This window comes from Aotus nancymaae, unplaced genomic scaffold (genome assembly GCF_030222135.1).
Source record: "Aotus nancymaae isolate 86718 unplaced genomic scaffold, 86718_ANA_hifiasm-v0.15.2.pri h1tg000108l, whole genome shotgun sequence".
Lineage (NCBI taxonomy): Eukaryota > Metazoa > Chordata > Mammalia > Primates > Aotidae > Aotus > Aotus nancymaae.
Genome location: NW_026988523.1, coordinates 2,966,489 through 2,985,297, shown reverse-complemented (window position 1 = coordinate 2,985,297; position 18,809 = coordinate 2,966,489). Strand labels below are relative to the sequence as shown.

Sequence of the window (18,809 nt, the reverse complement as noted above, 5' to 3'; positions counted from 1 at the left end):
TAAAGTCTCCCACTATTATTGTGTGGGAGTCTAAGTCTCTTTGTAGGTCATTAAGAACTTGCTTTATGTATCTGGGCGCTATTGTATTGGGTGCATATACATGTAGGATAGTTAGCTCTTCTTGTTGTATTGATCCTTTTACCATTATGTAATGCCCTTACTTGTCTCTTTTGATCTTTGTTGCTTTAAAGTCTATTGTATCAGAGACAAGGATTGCAACTCCTGCTTTTTTTTTGCTCTCCATTTTCTTGGTAAATCTTCCTCCATCCCTTTATTTTGAGGCTTTGTGTGTTCTTGCACTTGAGATGGGTTTCCTGAATATAGCACACCAATGGATTTTCACTTTTTATCCAATTTGCCAGTCTGTGTCTTTTGACTGGGGCATTTAGCCCATTTACATTTAAGGTTAATGTTGTTATGTGTGAATTTGATCCTGCCATTTTGATGCTAGCTGGCTGTTTTGCCCGTTAGTTGATGCAGTTTCTTCATTGTTTCAATGGTCTTTACCGTTTGGTACCTTTTTGGACTGGCTGGTACTCGTTGTTCCTTTCCTTGTTTAGTGCTTCTTTCAGGAGCTCTTGTAAGGCAGGCCTGGTGGTGACGAAACCTCTGAGCAATTGCTTGTTTGTAAAGGATTTTATTTCTCCTTTGCTTATGAGGTTTAGTTTGGCTGGATATGAAATTTTAGGTTGAAAGTTCTTTTCTTTAAGGATGTTGAATATCGGCCCCTACTCTCTTCTGGCTTGTAGGGTTTCTGTTGAAATGGCTGCCCGGATTTGTGCAAGTTTTTTTTGCAGAGATTAAAACAGTCATGCTGGAAACTAGTGGCACTTTTCAGCCTGGGAATCTCCTGGACTGTGGGCAGTAAAAACTCATTTGGAAATGCAGTGATCACTCACCCTCTCTGTTCTTCTCACTGCAAACTGCACTCCAGAGCTGTTCCTATTTGGCCATCTTCCTGAATTGCTGATCTGTCCAGCGCCTATAAATATTTTTAAAGCTTTTGATCTATATAAATTACGTGACTAACATTGATGTATAAATTTTTTTTTCCTGAAACATTCACAGCTTAGTATTCTTACAGATTTTGGTTATTTGTGGAAAAGGCTATTTCCTTATTTGTTATTTATTTCTTTGAGAGTTTATGCCTTTGATAAGGTTAAACTTTTTCACATATATATGAATAGTTTATTTTTTTTTTGTTTTGAATTGCTTTTAGCAGTTTATTTTTCCCTTGGGAATAGTCATTGTTTTCTTACTGTTTTGTAAAGGCTCTTTTTGTATTTATATATAAACATAGGTTTGTCATAAATGCTACAATTTTTTGTGTTTGCTTTTTAACTTTGTAAAAATTCTTGATATATCAATTTGAAAAATCATTATTTCACAAACTTTTCATTTATGGTAACATGGCACTAGGTTAAAAAATGTCCCATCAGCCCAGCACTTTGGGAGGCTGAGGTGCTTGAAGGCAAGGGTTCAAAATAAGCCTGAGCAACAAAGCAAGACCCCTGTCTTTACAAAAAATAAGTTGGATATGGTGGAGCATGCCTGTAGTCCCTGCTACTAAGGGGCTGAGCTGGGAGGATCACTTAGGCCCAGGAGTTTGAGGCTGCAGTGAACCATAATCATGCCATTGTACTCTAGGATAGGTGATAGAGCAAGACCCTGTCTCTGAAAAAAAAAATCCTATCAAAAGACTATATAATGAACAATTTATATTTTCTTCAAGTATTTTGAAGTTTCTCTTTTTAAAAAAATTTAAATGTAATTCATCTGGAATTTAATTTAAGATAAGATAAAGGCAAGAACCTAATTTTATCTTCCTCCTTTCCTTCCTCCCCTCCAATGATTAGCTATTTGTCTTAACGCTATCTATGCCAATTTCTGCTGATTTGAATTGTGTCATGTTTATCATAACTTAAATTGTCATCATATTTAAGTATAGTTCTGGTCTTTCTATGCTGTTTCATTGCTTTGCTGCCTATTGCTACACTAGTATTAAGTTATTTTCATCAATATACCTTTATAGTATAATTTTGTATTTGGCAGGCAAGACCCTCCTTGATCTCTGTCCTTTTCAGACCTTTTATTTGGGAGTGGTGGGGTGCCATTCACTATTCATACATGCTTATTTTTCCCAGGTAAACTTCATAATTATCTGACAATTTGTAAACAACTTCTAAGGTATTTCATTTGACATTATATTAAATATATACATTAATTTGGTGAGAATTGGGACACCCAGAATATTAACTATTATAATCCAGTAATATGGTCTATCTCCCCATACATGTAAGTTTTTTTTCCTAATGCCATTATTAACATCGTCTTTCAGTTTCTTCACATATCCTACAAAATCATCGTTTATCCCTACGTTTCTTCTATTTTTGTTTTTACATTGTTAAAGTGAATAGGATTTTTCCCATTATATTTTTAAACTAGTGGTTTCTGGTAAATAGAAAGCTGTTTATTTAGGACATTTCCCTTTTTTCCTAACCATATCTTCCCTTGGTTTTATGACCCTTCCCTTTCCTGGAATGCCTCAGATCTCACCTAGGGAAGCAGTGCAGAGTAATAGAAAAAGCTTTAGTTTAAAATCATGTCTTTGACTCTTGGTTCTGTATCTTAGTAATTGCATGACCTTGAACCAGTTAGTTAACTGGTTCTGAATATCAATGTTTTCTTCTGAAAAATGGAGATCATAAAACCAACCTCATGGGGTGTTGTGAGGATTAAATCAAATAATAAGTGGTACACTTACTAGGTTCCAGTCCCTAGCATGATGGACGTATAAATGCTCGATAAATGTTTGTTGAATAAATACTGTTAATAGAGAGCCACAATCTCCTAAAAGTATACCATGAGTATTTGCCCCTTGTACTTTTTTAAGAGAAGAAGGTAGCACATTATTAGATAAAAGGTAACTGAGCAACTTTGAATCTACAAGCTGGTGCCGTGAATGAACAAACTGGGAAGTAAGAATAAGGAGGCTTCCTGTGATGGAAGGGGCTACATAAGTGGAGTAATTCCAGGGGACTCAGAAAACTACTAATCATACCTGTTTCCCAGCCCTTGGCCACAGTGTCTGAAATGCAGTCGAGAGCCTGCTGTTGGGCCAGACAGCATTCTCCCCTTGGGCTCTCTTTGAAAATACAATCACATTTGGACACTAATATAAATCAGTTTATAAAATCACTTTTTTTTTCTGTAGAGATGAGATCCAGGGACCATGATATCTCTGGTGCCTATGGAAAGGGAAGACACAAAAATGGAAAAGGAGGATTCCAAAGATTAATTTCGCTTGCACAACATTTTCCCCTGTGGTTGCCCTGGGCAAGGGAATTCATTTGCAGATGATGAGCTCTCATTTTCAGTTCAGGGTATTTCCTATTAGTCAATTATCATTATGGCTTATAAATATGTCCATTGTGAGTTTGCTAATTATACATCAATTCCCCAGAGGCTGGTTAGTCCTTGGTAATTTTATGAGTTTAACAATTTCAGGAACAAGGGGTCGAGAGGTAAGGTACAACAGCCATGAGTTTGAGAGGAAAGAGCTAACACCCTGTGTCTTACCATGTTAGTCACTGAAAGCTATTGTCTGATTCCTATGGAAAGTGTCTTCTTAGGTCAAATCTCTGAGAATTGTCTTTCCACCATTGTCTAGACCAGTGAAGTATACTGGCCATTTTCTTGTTATCGACAGAGTTTTGGAAACAGTAAATCCTAAGAACCCCAGAGAACCTTAAACTTTCTCATAGGAGCTTCAAGTTTTCTGTTTTTCTGTCCTGAATGGAAAGCAATTTTACAAGGTTATTAACTTAAACCAGTGAAACACCAAAAATGCTTCACTAGAAACATGTCCAATATCAGTGATCACATTTGAAAATTCTAAGTGAACAATTACATCCAATTATCTAGGGACTCTTCTAATGTCTTACTTTCCTGTGTCACTGACATCATAGAATAAAAATCTAAACTCTTCTTTTTCCAGTGTTGTTTTATTTCTGCTACCAGCATCCTCTTCTTGGCAAATCAGAAGTCTTTCATCCATCCATCCCTCTACCCATCCATCCATCCATCCCTCTACCCATCCATCCATTCATCTATCTATCCATCCATCCACATCCATCCATCCCTCTACTCATCCATCCATCCATCCATCTATCCATCCATCCATCCATTTATCCATCCATCCAGTCGTTCAGGTGATAAGAATTGAGAACATACATAAGAGCATACTTAAGCGCACCTTACATAGCTGTGTGCTATATTACCTTAGATCTATGCTAAGGTAATGTAGTAGTACAAAAAGGAGAATAAGATTCTAGCCCTGATCTCAGACTATTTACATTTCCCATAGAAAGACAAGACATGCTAAGACTCTGTGTCTGTTTTCTTTCACAGAAAAGTCTCTCAAGAATTGTCTGTATTTGAAGGTTACCTGTTCTCATTTTTCATTAACTCCTCTGTCGACTCTACTTGGTCTTCTGTCTCACCACCCTACTCAAAGTGCTCATCAAGAAAAGCCTCAATATTTCCAAATATTGGCCCATCCAATGGTCACTTTGCTGTCCTTTTATCGTTTGCCCAGAAGTTAATGCCTGCCTCTTTGCCACCCTTCTTCTCTTGCCTTCCACGATGCTGCATCTCCTGGCTTTCCTCTCCATCTCATTGGCTGCTCAGTGTTACCTACTTTGCCAGTTTCTATTCCTGTAATAACTATCTAAATGTACACTGGAGTCTTAGGCCTTCATCGCCTCTTTACCTTCACCTACTTTGAGTATCTCATCTACTCCTTTGGCTTAAATACTGTGCATATGTCAATGATCAGATTAATTTCCTTGTTCCTACCTTTCTTGCTTATTCATTTATTGAGAAAGGGTCTCACCCTGTCACCTAAGCTGTTTTGCAGTCATGAGATCTTGGCTCACTGCAACCTTCACCTTCCATGCTCAAGTGATCCTCCCATCTTAGTCCCCCAAGTAGCTTGGACCACAGGCGTGCACCACCATGCCCAGCTAATATTTTGCATATTTTACAGAGACAGGGTTTTGCTATGTTGCCCAGGCTGGTCTCGAACTCCTAAGCTCAACTGATCTGCCTGCCTTGGCCTCCCAAAGTGCTGGGATCACAGGCCTGATGTACCACACCTGACCCTGTCCCTTAACCTTTCAATGAGCTCCGCTCACCTGAAATCTCCACTGGGATATCTAATAAGCCTCTCAAAATTAATTTGCAAAATGAAGCCTGTGATTCTGAATCTTCTTTATCTCAATTCACAGCACCCATTCATTCAGTTGCTCAGGTCCAAACCTAGGAACCATTATTAATATACCTCTTTTTTGTACTCATATATGATCCATAAGCCAATCCTATTATAGACTCTACCCTCAAAGTGGATCTTCAATATGTGCCCCTTTTTGTTTCCACAGCTACCATCCTAGTCTAAGCTACCATTATGTCTTGTCTTAGCTACTGAAATAACTTAGTTCATTGTTACCTCATTATCATTCATTCTCTAGAATTATCTTTTCTAACCATGCACAGGTAAGTGGGCTTCCTTCCAGTAGCTTTTCACTGTCCATTGCTTTGTTTCATTTTCTTCACAGTAGGTACCATTGTATGAAATCAACTTGTTAAATGATTTGTTTACATATCTATTGTCTACCTCTACCTCTCTGGAATGTCAGTTCTATGAGATCTGGGATTTTCTGTGTCCTATTCACTGCTGTATCTTTACTGCTTAGAATGGTGTTCTGCACAGAAAGGCTCAAAATATTTGTTCAATGAGTGAATAAATGAAAGATTCTTTAGCAGCTCCTCATTACATTTAAGATAAGGCCCAAGATACTTTACAGGTTTTAGAAGCCGATCCTTGCTGCTTTCTCTAGACTTATTTTCCACCACCAGATCCCTTCTCAACTCTGCTTGGCTTTGAGTACGTAGTATTACTTTTTATCATTTCGGGACTTTTGCATGTATTGTTCTTTTCCCCTGGATGAACTTCCTTCTCTGTATCCATCTTTGCCTGGATAATTTCTACTTACCTTTTAAGTTTTAGCTTAGGGTCCACCCTCTGTGGTGGTGGTTGGTAATCTTGCCAAGCTACTTCCCATCAGACCAGGAAGACTGGAGTCCTCATTTAGAAAGTTCAGAGGTCTTCTTGTCTTCTTGGAATTGGATATTTCCATAAATGTCAATACCAATAAAAATGTTGGTGGTTTTGACTGAGACAATGCTGTGACAATTCATAACAAAGGCTTGTTTTAAACCAGCTATCACCATAGCAATCAGAAAATAGTTGCAGTGACTAATATAGTAATAAAAATAAAAAGATTAGGTTAAACAAGGTGTTTCCTATGCAAATTAACGGCTTTTGGGTTCTCGCCCTTCTGCTCCTGGGCCTCTCAGATCTTCACTGTGTTTCCTAAGAAACACTCATGTTTGGGAATTGGTCTCTAATCACCAAGTTTCGTGACTGTGTTTCTAGGTGAAAGCCAGACATCTGATTAAATTAAATTGGCCAAAATCCTGGCACTTGAGAATGGGGGGCTTGTCATCTATAAAAGGCATTCCTTTCTTCAGTTGCTTCAGAAGTCCACTTACCTTTGCATGGTTAGAAAAGATAATTCTGGAGAATGAATGATAATGAGGTAACAATGAACTAAGTTATTTCAGTAGCTAAGACCAGACATAATGGTAGCTTAGACTAGGATGGTAGCTGTGGAAAAAAAAGGGGCACATATTTAAGATCCACTTTGAGGGTAGAGTCTATAATAGGATTGGCTTATGGATCATATATGAGTACAAAAAAGAGGTATATTAATAATGGTTCCTAGGTTTGGACCCGAGCAACTGAGTGAAAACACCAAGGAGGAAAACACCAGGCAAATATGATCATATTGATAAGTTCACTTTGATCTTCTATGCATCTCTCCTGAACTTCCAGACTCAATTACATTCCTCATGGTCTGCACTAATACTTCTATCACAAATTTATCACATTATAATTATTTTTCTACTTGCAGATTACCAAATAAAATTTCAAACATATCTATACTCTACATAAAATCAATAATCCTTTTCTAACTTGGCATTTAATAAATATTTGTTGAGTTTGTTGAATGAATAGGTTATTGAAGAAAATTAAAAAAAAAAAAACCCACAAGATCATATGTAAGACTTATACAGTCAGAAGAACGTCCTGAACTGCAGAGGAGGTAAATATCTCTGTGTGCTGAAGTAGCCAGGGGAGGCTTTGTAGGAGCATGGCCTTAGAGTCAGAGCCTTTTCCTACAGGCAAGGAGGAAACATTAAAAATAAATGTTTTTTTGAGACAGAGTCTTGCTTTGTCTCCCAACCTAGAGTGCAGTGCTGCGATCTTGGTTCATTGCAACCTCCACCTCCCAGGTTCAAGCGATTTTCCTGCCTCCTGAGTAGCCTCCCGTGTAGCTGGGATTACAGGCACCTGCCACTACAACCAACTAATTTCTGTATTTTTATTGGAGACAGAGTTTTACCACGTTGGCCAGGCTGGTCTTGAACTCCTGAACTCAAGTGATCCACCCGCCTCGGCCTCCCAAAGTGCTGGGATTATAGCCACCATGCCCAGCCAAAAATTTTTAATTGTACAAATAATATGCTGTATATTCTATTTAAGGAAAACTTATTTTGTCATGGAATACAGGATGTGTTGGAAGGAGGAAGGAAGGAAGGCTTACACTTAAGCAAGGGTCTTTGGAAGGAGTATTGGGATGAGAAGGACAGCAGCCAATCATAGAGACGCAAAGCATTAGGGAGTTGATAAGTCACTAATCCTTCACTTAAAAGCATAAACATACCTGACTTCCTGGTGATCTTCATGGACTCCTCACCCTATTATTCATCATATGCCTAGAGTCTCAAAAGTCCTTTATCATTTTAAAACCTAAACTTCAGAATCCTTCACATTAGGGCGTTCCCTTCCTTGTTTCCTTTTCTCTTCCTTCCCCACTTTCTTCCTTCCTCTCTATTGAAGTATAATAGATATACAATCAACTGATCATTTTGTAAGTGTACAATGTGACGTTTTGACGTATGTATACACCTATGAAGCCATGCCACAAACAAGATAATGGACATATCCACCACCCTCGAAGATTTTCTTGTATGCCCTTTATAATCCAGTTGCCTTTTCTCACATACTGTACAATACCTGCCCCCCCATATCGGTAGGCAAAGTTGTTTTGTATAGGTTAGTCCTCGTTTTCTAGAATTTCAGTATAACTGGGATCATTCAGTACGCATTACTTTAGTCTGACTTTTTTCATTCAGTCTTATTTTTTTGAGGTTCATCCTTGTTATGCATTTATTCCTTGTTTATTTCTTTTTATCGCTGTGTAGTATTTCACTTTTGGATATTGTACAATTTGTTTATGTATTCACTTATTCAAGGACATTCAGGTTGTTCCCAGTTTGTGGCTATTACAAGTAAGGCTGCTATAACCATTCACTGTATCTATATATATATAAAGAGGCTTACTTTAATAAATTAGATGATGTCATTATAAGGCCTGGCAAACCTTCAGGCAGGCTGGCTGACTGGAAACTCAGGCAGGAGTTGAGACTGCAGTCTTGAGGCAGAATTTCCTTCTCTCTGGGAAACCTTACTTTTTGCTCTTAAGGCCTTCAATTGATTGGATGAAGCTTACCTGCACCATCAAGAGCAATCTCCTTTACTTTAAGTCAACAGATTGTAGCTGTTAACCACATCGACAAAGCACCTTCACAGAAGCACCTAGATTGCTGTTTGATTCAGTAACTGGGTATTATAGCCTAACCAGGTTGACATACAAGACTAACCATCACCTTTAGATACAACTGTGTATGGACACGTTCTCATTTCTCTTGTGTAAAGACTTAGGAGGAAAGTGGCTGGGCTGCATGGTGGGTCCATGTTTAACTTTCTAGATACTGATAAAATGGTTTTCTACAGTAGATGCTTCATTTTACATTCCTGCTAACAGTGTATTAGAGTTCTAGTTCCTCTAAATCCTCTCTATGCTTTGGCTTTGAGAAAACAGCAAGTGTGCCTAACAAAGAATGGGAAAAGAGTGGAGAGTGATTTTTTGGGCAGGGGCTGGAGTGGGGATTGGTGCTAAAGCTCACTCAAGCTCCTTTGGCAATAATACGTGTTAAACAATATATTTTGTTTGGAATTTGGGTTGAGTTTTAAATGAGCCTGGCTTTGGTATATCACAATGTTTTCCAACCCTCACTATGGCTTTTGTTTATCTGCTTGTTGTAGTTATGAACTAGGATTGTTTTCTCCCCACTTCTTTCTGTTGATTGGTGGAAAAGTATCTGATGACTTTTGTCATAGTTCAGGTTGGGGCAAAGGCCATGTTTGCCAGCAGTCTCAGCTTATTCCAGTAAAAGGAGGGGAGTGGGGATTCTTGGTCAGCTTTGTTTGTTTCTTCTCTGCTCTCAGCTCTGTTCTTAACTCTTCCCCCAGGTTGGAGTATAATAGCACAATCGATCATAGCTCATTGCAGCCTTGAACTCCTGGGCTCAAGTAAGCCTCTCACCTCAGTTTTGTGGGTAGCTGGGATTAAAGGTGCAAGCCACAGCATGAAGTTGGTGAGTTTCTTTTTTCTCAAAAATTAATTTATCCATTTTTTCTCTTTGAGAATGAAAACACATTGTTATCCAAAGTTTCCTCTTAGCTAGTCCAAGAGGCTGTGTTTCTGGAAGAACAGATCTTAAAGTTGCTGATACCGTGATATGGGGAAGAACCCTTCCCTGTTTTCAGTGCTGCTTGCCTTTCTGGTTTCATTTCTTTTGCTCATTTCAATTAGGAAGGGGGAGGGAATTTCTCTGAGCTTATACTCACACGATTACAATTTTCAGTAGTCTTATGGCAGATATTAACAAAGCTATCCATTAAGTAAACTCATCAACTTTATGACATTAACTTTTTGATATGTAGTATATCTATTATTTTTCAAACTTTTTATTTTTAAATAATTACAGATTCACAGGAAATTTCAAAATATACACCAAATGTTCTGTGTTCCCTTCACCCAGTTTCCCTCTATGGTAATATTTTGTATAACTGCAGTCTGATGTTGAAACTAGGGTATGGATGTTAGCACAATGGGCAGAGGTTCTTCACATGTCACGTTTTCTATGCTCTTGTGTATATGTGTGTGTAGGCCCGTGCAATTTTATCACATGTAGTTTCCCGTAATCACAACCACAACCAAGATATAGAATCCTTCAACCACAAGGCTCTTTTGTGCTACCCCTTTATATTTACACCCTACCCTTTCCTTACGCCCCATCCCAAAACACAGCACCCACTAATCTGTTCTCCATCCCTATGATTTTGCTATTTTTAAAATATTAAGTAAATAAAATAGTACGATATTTACCATTTTGAGATGGGCTCTTTTTTTCCCACTCATCATTAATTCCTTTGAGATTCACTTGTGTTACTGCATGTATCAATAGTTCTTTTCTCTTTATTGCTAAGTAGCATTCCATTGTATGGATACACCACAGCTTGCCTAAGCATTCACCCAATGAAGACATTTTAGTGGCTTCTGGACTTTTATGAATAATGCTTCTATGAATGTTCATGTATAGGTTTTTGTGTAAAAAGATGCTTTTTTTTTTCATTTATCTGGGACAAATGCTCAAGAGCACAATTGCTGAATTGTAAGTACATGTTTAGTCTTCTAAGAAACTGCCAAACAATTTTCCAGAATGCCCATACCTTTTCACAGTCCCACCAGCTTTTGGTCATGCCTCTCTCCTAAGCTGTGGAATATTTGCTTCCAACTGCCTATTGGGTCAATGTACATGGATGTCTCACATCCGGGAACTCAGGTTGTTAAAACCTGAGCTCATTATTTTCCCCTAGACACCACTTATTTCTCCTTTATTTTCTGTCTTTATTAACGAAAGTGCTTACTATTTAAGCTGGACACTGAGTGCCACCATGTATTCCTCTCTCTCTCTCTCACACCTATTCCTACGTTTAATTCATCATTTGGATTGGTCCATTTGATCTCCCTTTTTCTCAAAAAGAGGTGAAGACAGATCATCAACCAGCAATTGTGACTATTTACATATTCACATAAGGGTTTCCCTACTTGGGGTATTTTTGTCAAGTTGAGACCAGGCATTTTGGAGTTAGTAAGTGTAGTAATTGCTTAAAAGATAGAGAAGTGAAACAGACTAGCTTGTCACATATAAGCAGCCCTAAATTGCCAAGTGAACTCAAATCTCTCTTTGGAGTAGCAGATTGCAAAACACAGACCTATTCTGGGGAAAGTGCTGGCCTTGGGTCTGTGTAGAAAGTGCAAATGAATTCTAATGTATTTATAAAACAACTTATTTTACCAGGGTGGACACTCAATCAATCTTATATAGCAGAGTCTGCTGGCTTGGAGCCACTGTTAGTTGTAATATTTTATAGAGTAGTCCCTAAAAGTCATCTAAGGGTCAAGTTAACTATAATTGTGCCTTAGTGTCTTCGTCACTAAGAAATCTTAGCTACTAGGATTTTTGAAGAAAATTTTCAATTTCTTTGTGAGATAAGCTAGAGCGTGCTTGTTGCTGGTCAGCACTTTGGTCATTCAATAGAATTTGAGGGCCATTACGCACTATTGTCACTGACTACACTTAACTAGGTATGCCAGCTTAATGACTCCAGACCCCAAACTAGGTTTTTCTGTTCAGAGGAACAAATTATCTATCAATAAAATTCTCAGAGACACGACATAATACTCATGAAATTATATTCTGAAATAAAGGCCCTGCCAGTACTGAGAAGTAATATAAGGAAATAGGCAATCCAGAGGCAGGTGCCAATCCTTTTATTGGCTCCCTGGAGACCACTTCTTCCTGTCTTTCCTTCCAATTGGATAGCCAATTCTACTTCAAGTGGAATATCAGCCATTGGCCATTTTGCTATTAGTATAAATGTTTATTAAGTTGTTTGTATTTAAAGAATTGCTAATATCATGTCCCTGGGGACTTAGGATATCTTAATACATTATTCTTGGCATAACTGTAGGTGAGGAAGCCAACCCGGCTTCCCAACAATAGGGAATATGTTCAGGAAATTCCCCATTTAAGCTCCTTTCCAACTGGCTGTCTTTAGCTAGTGCTGTAGGACGTTAGAGTCCTTGGAAGTCAAAGCAATGGACACTTACTTCCTTCACTATGATCCAGGTTCCATCAGGTTACTGTGATTGTCATCAATAGCCTCCAAGGGAAAAAACTCACAAGAGTCACCTGAGACACACGAAGAAGAGATGCCAATCTCCTCCCGCCTGTTTCCTCACTTGAAGTGCCACCCATTTTCAACCATCTTTTCTTTCCATCTTTGACTTTTCCATGCACACAGCTGACATATGCTGGGCCTAATAAAGGGAGGCTGCAGCACTGGACATGCTGGTTTGCTAGAGATCCAGCTAATCTTCTGTGAAACTTGTCCAGTGGAGACCAAATATCTGCAAAATGGTCAGGAAAGAACTAATTCTCTTTCTCTCTGTATATTCTGTCTGATTGGCTTTCCGTTGCATAAGTAATAAACTACTGCAAATTTAAAGGCACACAATAAAAATCTATTATCTTATATTTCCATAGGTCAGAAGTCTGAAACAGGTCTCACCTGGCTAAAATCAAAGCATCGCAGAGCTGTGTTCCTTTCTGGAGGTTCTAGGGGAGAATCTATTACTTTGCTCATTTGAATGGTTGGCAGTATTCAATTCCTTGTGGTTGTAGGACTGCTTTCTAGCTGGCGGTCAGATGAGGGCTTTTTTTCTATTTCTTAAGGCCACCCATACTCCTTGTTTTGTGGCCTAGTTCCTCTATATTTGAAGCCAGCAACAGTGGGCAGGGTCATTTTCATGATTTTTATCTCTTTTCTTTTTACTCTGTTGAATCTCTCTGTAACCTAGCTGGGAAAGGTTTGCGGTTTTCAAGGTCTCATGTGATTAGACTGGCCCATGTGGTTAATTCAGGATAAATCTTACAATCTAAACATCTGAATTCTTAATCACATTAGCAAAGTCCCTTTTGATGTGAAATGTAACATATTCACAAGTTCTGGGGATCAGCATTTGAGCATCTTTGGGTATCCATGATCTGTCTACCATATTATATATGGAAATAGTATTCATGCATGCATGTATTCAACAAACATTTATTGAGTGCCTGCTATAAACAAGACAATTTGTAAGACACTGGATGGATGTTCTGTTCTATCTCACTTGAAAACAGTGAGAGGTGATAAAGAGTTTGTGCATTGAACAAATTGACTGAATTTTCTCTTGAGCCACCCAATGTCCACATGGAGAAAAGGCCTGGGAGGGAAATGATAACATAGGATTCATTTCATTTTTCACAGCTAGGGGCTGGGCACAGAATGAAAAATTAATGGTATCGAAGTGCTGCTGTAGCCGTCCTCTTAACTGAGAAAGAATCAATTCATATAACAATATATAAGGGCTTTTGACATGTGTCATGGTATCATGCTAATATATATGGTTAACATAAATATGGTTACTGCTCTATAAAAGCTTGCAATTTAGCTCAAGAGGTGTGGCATTTCAAATAGATAACAATCAGAGCAACATTTTATTCCAGCACTTTGGAAGGCCGAGGCGGGTGGATCACTCAAGGTCAGGAGTGAGACCAGCCTGACCAACATGGTAAAACCCCATCTCTACTAAAAATCCAAAAAGTAGCTAGGCATGGTGGCAGGCACCTGTAATTCCAGCAACTTGGGAGGATGAGGTGGGAGAATTGCTTGAACCTGAAAGGTGGAGGTTGCAGTGAGCCAAGATTGCACCACCGCACCAGCCTGGGTGACAGAGTGACAGACTCCATCTAAAAAAAAAAAAAGTTATGCTTCATACCACAGGGAGCCTGATAAGGCAAAACCAGTGTGAGCTGGGCTTTAAATGTGCCAGCAACAGGGATTTGGGAGATTGTCAGAGTTCGTGTGGCAGGAGGATCAGAGTTAAAAATACCAAGTGTGGACAAAGTCCTTCGTTAAATGATGAACTACAAATAAAGGACAGAACTGTCCTTGTATATCCTTTCTCCATTATCTGTCATATTATTTCCTTCAAAAAGAATACCTAGGAAAAGTTAGATCAAAATGCTATTGCTGAAAACACTGACGACACCAAATGCTGGTGAATACGTGGAGCAACAGGAACTCTTTCATTGCTGGTGAGAATGCAAAACAGTACATCCACTTTCTTACAACACTAAACATACTCTTACCATAAAATCCAGCAATTGCACACCTAGGAATGTAGCCAAAGAAGCTGAAAATATTCTTTCACACAAAAACATGCACATAGATGTTTATAGCAGCTTTACTCATGATTGCCCACTCTTGGAAGCAACCAAGGTGTTCTTTGATAGGTGAATGAACAAATAAACTGTGGTATATCTAGACAATGGAATATTATTCAATGCTATAAATATTGAGCTATGAAGCCTTGAAAAGACTTAGAAGAACATTAAATGCACATTACTAAGTGAAAGAAACCAGTTTGAAAATCCTACATACTGTATATTGAAACTACATGACATTCAGGAAAAGGCAAAACAACAGAGATAGGAAAATTAATACTAGTTGTCAGGGATTAATGGGGAAGGAGTGATGAACAGGCAGAACACCAAGGATTTTTAGGGTAGTGAAACTATTCTTTATGATACTATAACAGTGAATACATGTCAGTATATATTTGTCAAAAGCCATAGAAGCTACAACACCAAAAGACATCCCTAATATAAACTATGGATTTTGGATGACAATGACACATCATTGTAGATTCATCAGTTATAATAAACATACCACTCTGGGGCAGGATGCCAATACTGGGGGAGGCTATCTGTGTGTGGGAGTAGGGAGTGGTATATGGTAACTCTCTGTACATTCTGTTCAATTTTGCTTTGTACATAAAACTGGTCTAAAAAATAAAATACTGTTTCTATAATTTTTAAAATGCTGTTTTAATTTCTGCCTTCATTTCATTGTTTATCTAGTCAAAATTCAAGAGCCAGTTGTTCAGTTTTCATGAAGTTGTATGGTTCTGAGTTAGTTTCTTTCTTTTTTTTTTTTTTTTGAGACGGAGTTTCGCTCTTGTTACCCAGGCTGGAGTGCAATGGCGCGATCTCGACTCACCGCAACCTCCGCCTCCTGGATTCAGGCAATTCTCCTGCCTCAGCCTCCTGAGTAGCTAGGATTACAGGCACGTGCCACGGTGCCCAGCTAATTTTTTGTATTTTTAGTAGAGACAGGGTTTCACCATGTTGACCAGGATGGTCTCGATCTCTTGACCTCGTGATCCACCTGCCTTGGCCTCCCAAAGTGCTGGGATTACAGGCACGAGCCACCGCGCCAGGCCAGTTTCTCAATCCTGAGTTCTAATTTGATTGTATTGTGGTCTGAGAGACTATCATGATTTCTGTTCTTTTGTGTTTGCTGAGGAGTGATTTACTTCCAATTATGTGATCAATTTTAGAGTAGGTGTGATGTGGTGCTGAGAAGAATGTATATTCTGTGGATTTGGGGTGGAGAGTTCTGTAGATGTCTATTAGGTTTGGTTGGTCTAGATCTGAGTTCAAGTCCTGGATATCCTGGTTAATTTTGTGTCTCATCGATCTGTCTAATATTGACAGTAGAGTGTTAAAGTCTCTTAGCAAACAGCATTTTAAAAATGCTGTTTCTATAATTTTTTGAGTAGCTATTTTGTGCCAGTCACTATGCAAGGCTATGTTAGTTATTGTTTGTCCTCACAGAAATCCCATAAAAGTGTGTCATTATTTTGGTTGTACAAATGGGAAACCTTTTATTTGTGGAGATTAGGTGACTCTCTTAAGGCTACCTAGCTGGTATGGTACGGCTGTGTCCCCACCCAAATCTCACCTTGAATTGTAGTTCACATAATCCCCACCTGTCCTGGGGGCAGGGGCTGTGGGAAATAATTTAATCATGGGCTTGGTTACCCTCATGCTGTTTTTATGATAGCTATTGAGTTCTCATGAGATCTGATGGTTTTATAAGGGGCTTTTCCCTCTTTGCTTGGAACTTCTCCTTGCTCCCATCATGTTTGTAAGTTTCCTGAGGCCTCCCAGCTATGCTAACCATGAGTCAATTAAACCTCAGTTCTTTACAAATTACCCAGTCTCGGGTATGTCTTTATTAGAAGCATGAGAACAAAATAATAGAGTAAATTGGTACTGCAGAGAGTGGGGTACTGATGTAAAGATACCCAAAAATGTGGAATTGACTTTGGAACTGGGTAACAGACAGAGGTTGGAACCATTTGGAGGGCTCACAAGAAGACAGGAAAATGTGGGAAAGTTTGAAACTTCCTAGGGACTTGTTGAATGGCTTTGAGCGAAATGCTGATAGTGACATGGACAATCAAGTCCAGGCTGAGATGGTCTCCTAAGGAGATGAGGAACTTGTTGGGAATTGCAGTAAAGGTCATTCTTGCTATGCAAAGAGACTGGTGGCATTTTGCCCCTGCCCTAGACATCTGTGGAACTTAGAACTTGAGAGAGATGATTTGGGATATCTAGGGGAAGGAATTTGTAAGTTGCAAAGTTTTCAATAGAAAGGACAGCATAAAAGTTTGAAAATTTGTAGAATGATGATGCAACATAAAAGAAAATCCCATTTTCTGGGGAGAAATTCAAGCCAGTGACAGAAATTTGCATAAGTAAGTTGGTACCGCAGGAGGAGATGAATGTTAATTACCAAGACAATGGGAAAATGTCTCCAGGGCACGTCAGAGACCTTCCTGGCCATGTTTCCCATTACAGGCCTGCAGGCCCAAGATGGAGAAATGGTTTCCTGGGCCAGGCCCAGGAACCTCCTGCTTTATGCAGCCTTGGGTCACGGTGCCCTGTGCCCCAGATCACACAGCTCCAGCCATAGCTAAAAGGGGTCAATGTACAGCTCAGACCATTGCTTCAGAGGGTTCAAGCCCTGACCAAGCCTTTGTGGCTTACACGTGGTATTGAGCCTGTAGGTGCATGGGAGTCAAGAATTGAGGTTTGGCAACCTCTGCTGCTTATATTTCAGAGGATGTATGGAAAAACCTGGATATCCAGGCAGAAGTTTGCTGCAGGGGCAGAACCTTCATGGAGAACCTCTGCTAGGGCAGTGCAGAAGGGAAATGTGGGGACAGAGCCTCTACACAGAGTCTCTACTGGGGCACTGCCTGGTGGAGCTATAAGAAGAAGGCTACCATCCTCCAGACCCCAGAATGGTAAATCCACGAACAGCTTGTACAATACTCCAGGAAAAGCCACAGACACTCATTGCCAGCCTGTGAAAAAGCAGTTGGGAGGCAGGCTGTACCCTGCAAAGCCACAGGGTCAGAGCTGCCCAAGGCCTCTTGCATTAGCATGACCTATGTGAGACATGCAGTCAAAAGAGATCATTTTGGCACTTTTAGGTTAATGACTGCCCTATTGGATTTTGGACTGTAGCCCCTTTGTTTTAGCTATTTGTCCCATTTGGAACAGTTATATTACCCAATGCCTGCACCCCATTGTATCTAGGAAGTAACTAACTTGCTTTTGATTTTACAGGCTCATAGGTGGAAGGGACTTGCCTTGTCAAAAGATTAGACTTTGAACTTGGATTTTTGATTTAATACTGGGATGAGTTAAGATGTTGGGGGACAGTTGGAAGGGCATGATTGTGTTTTGAAATGTGAGAAGATGAGATTTGGGAGGGGTCAGGAGTGGAATGATATGGTTTGACTGTGTCCCTACCCAAATCTCATCTTTAATTGTAGGGTTTTTTTTTTGTGATGAAGTCTTACTCTGTTGCCAGGCTGGAATGTGATCTTGGCTCACTGCAACCTCCACCTCCTGGGTTCAAGTGATTCTCCTACCTCAGCCTCCTGATTAGGTGGGACTACAGGCGTGCACCACCATGCCAAGCTAATTTTTCTATTTTTAGTAGAGATGGGGTTTCACCATGTTGGTCAGGATGGACTCGATTTCTTGACCTTGTGATCCACCCACCTCAGACTCCCAAAGTGTTGGGATTACAGGCGTGAGCCACCATGCCCAGCTGAATTTCAGTTTTCAAGATCCTCATGTGTTATGGAGGGCCTGGTGGGAGGTAATTTAAACATGAGGGTGCTTAACCTCATGCTGTTCTTGTGATAGTGAGTTCTCATGAGATCATATGGTTTTATAAGAGGCTTTTCCCTCTTTGCTTGGAACTTCTCCTTGCTGCCACCATGCTTCTAAGTTTCCTAAGACCTCCCCAGCCATGCTGAACTGTGATTCAATTAAACCTCTTTTTTTATACATTACCCCGTCTCCCAGTCTTGGTTATGCCTTGATTAGCAGAATGAGAAAGGAGTAATACATCAGTTAATAAGTTAGAATCTGGGATTCTAACCTTGATTATCTGGCTCTAAAGCCCAGCACTATTTTACTACAACATTGTTTACTAATAAATAATATTTTCTTTTTATAAATGCAGTTGTGGATATTGTATTTAATAATATGGTGGATATTAGATAACAGAAGCCAAGTTAATAAAAACATATGCTTATATTAACATTTTAGGTGGTTTATTTCTATGACCTAGATGTACCATAGTTTAGATAGTTTCTGATTTTTAAAATTTTTGTTATGAAAAACAATACTGTAATGAATAACTTTTTGTATGTATACCTACATGGGTATTTCTGAAGAAAGAAATGGAATTGCTGGGTCAACGGTAAAATTCTCATAGTTATTGACAAAATTTCTTTCATTGT

General features: G+C 39.2%; 2 protein-coding genes across 2 annotated transcripts in view; one reads left to right on the top strand and one right to left on the bottom strand.

Moving 5' to 3' along the window:
• Positions 1 to 18,809, bottom strand: part of FIRRM (FIGNL1 interacting regulator of recombination and mitosis) — a 158,587-nt gene that overhangs the window by 124,562 nt on the left and 15,216 nt on the right. The window lies entirely within an intron of this gene.
• Positions 9,441 to 18,809, top strand: part of SELE (selectin E) — a 41,530-nt gene continuing 32,161 nt past the window's right edge. Inside the window, exon 1 of the mRNA XM_064370772.1 lies at positions 9,441 to 9,624. Coding sequence (XP_064226842.1) covers positions 9,616 to 9,624 — 9 coding nt within the window. The 5' untranslated portion in view covers positions 9,441 to 9,615. The remainder of the gene's footprint in view (positions 9,625 to 18,809) is intronic.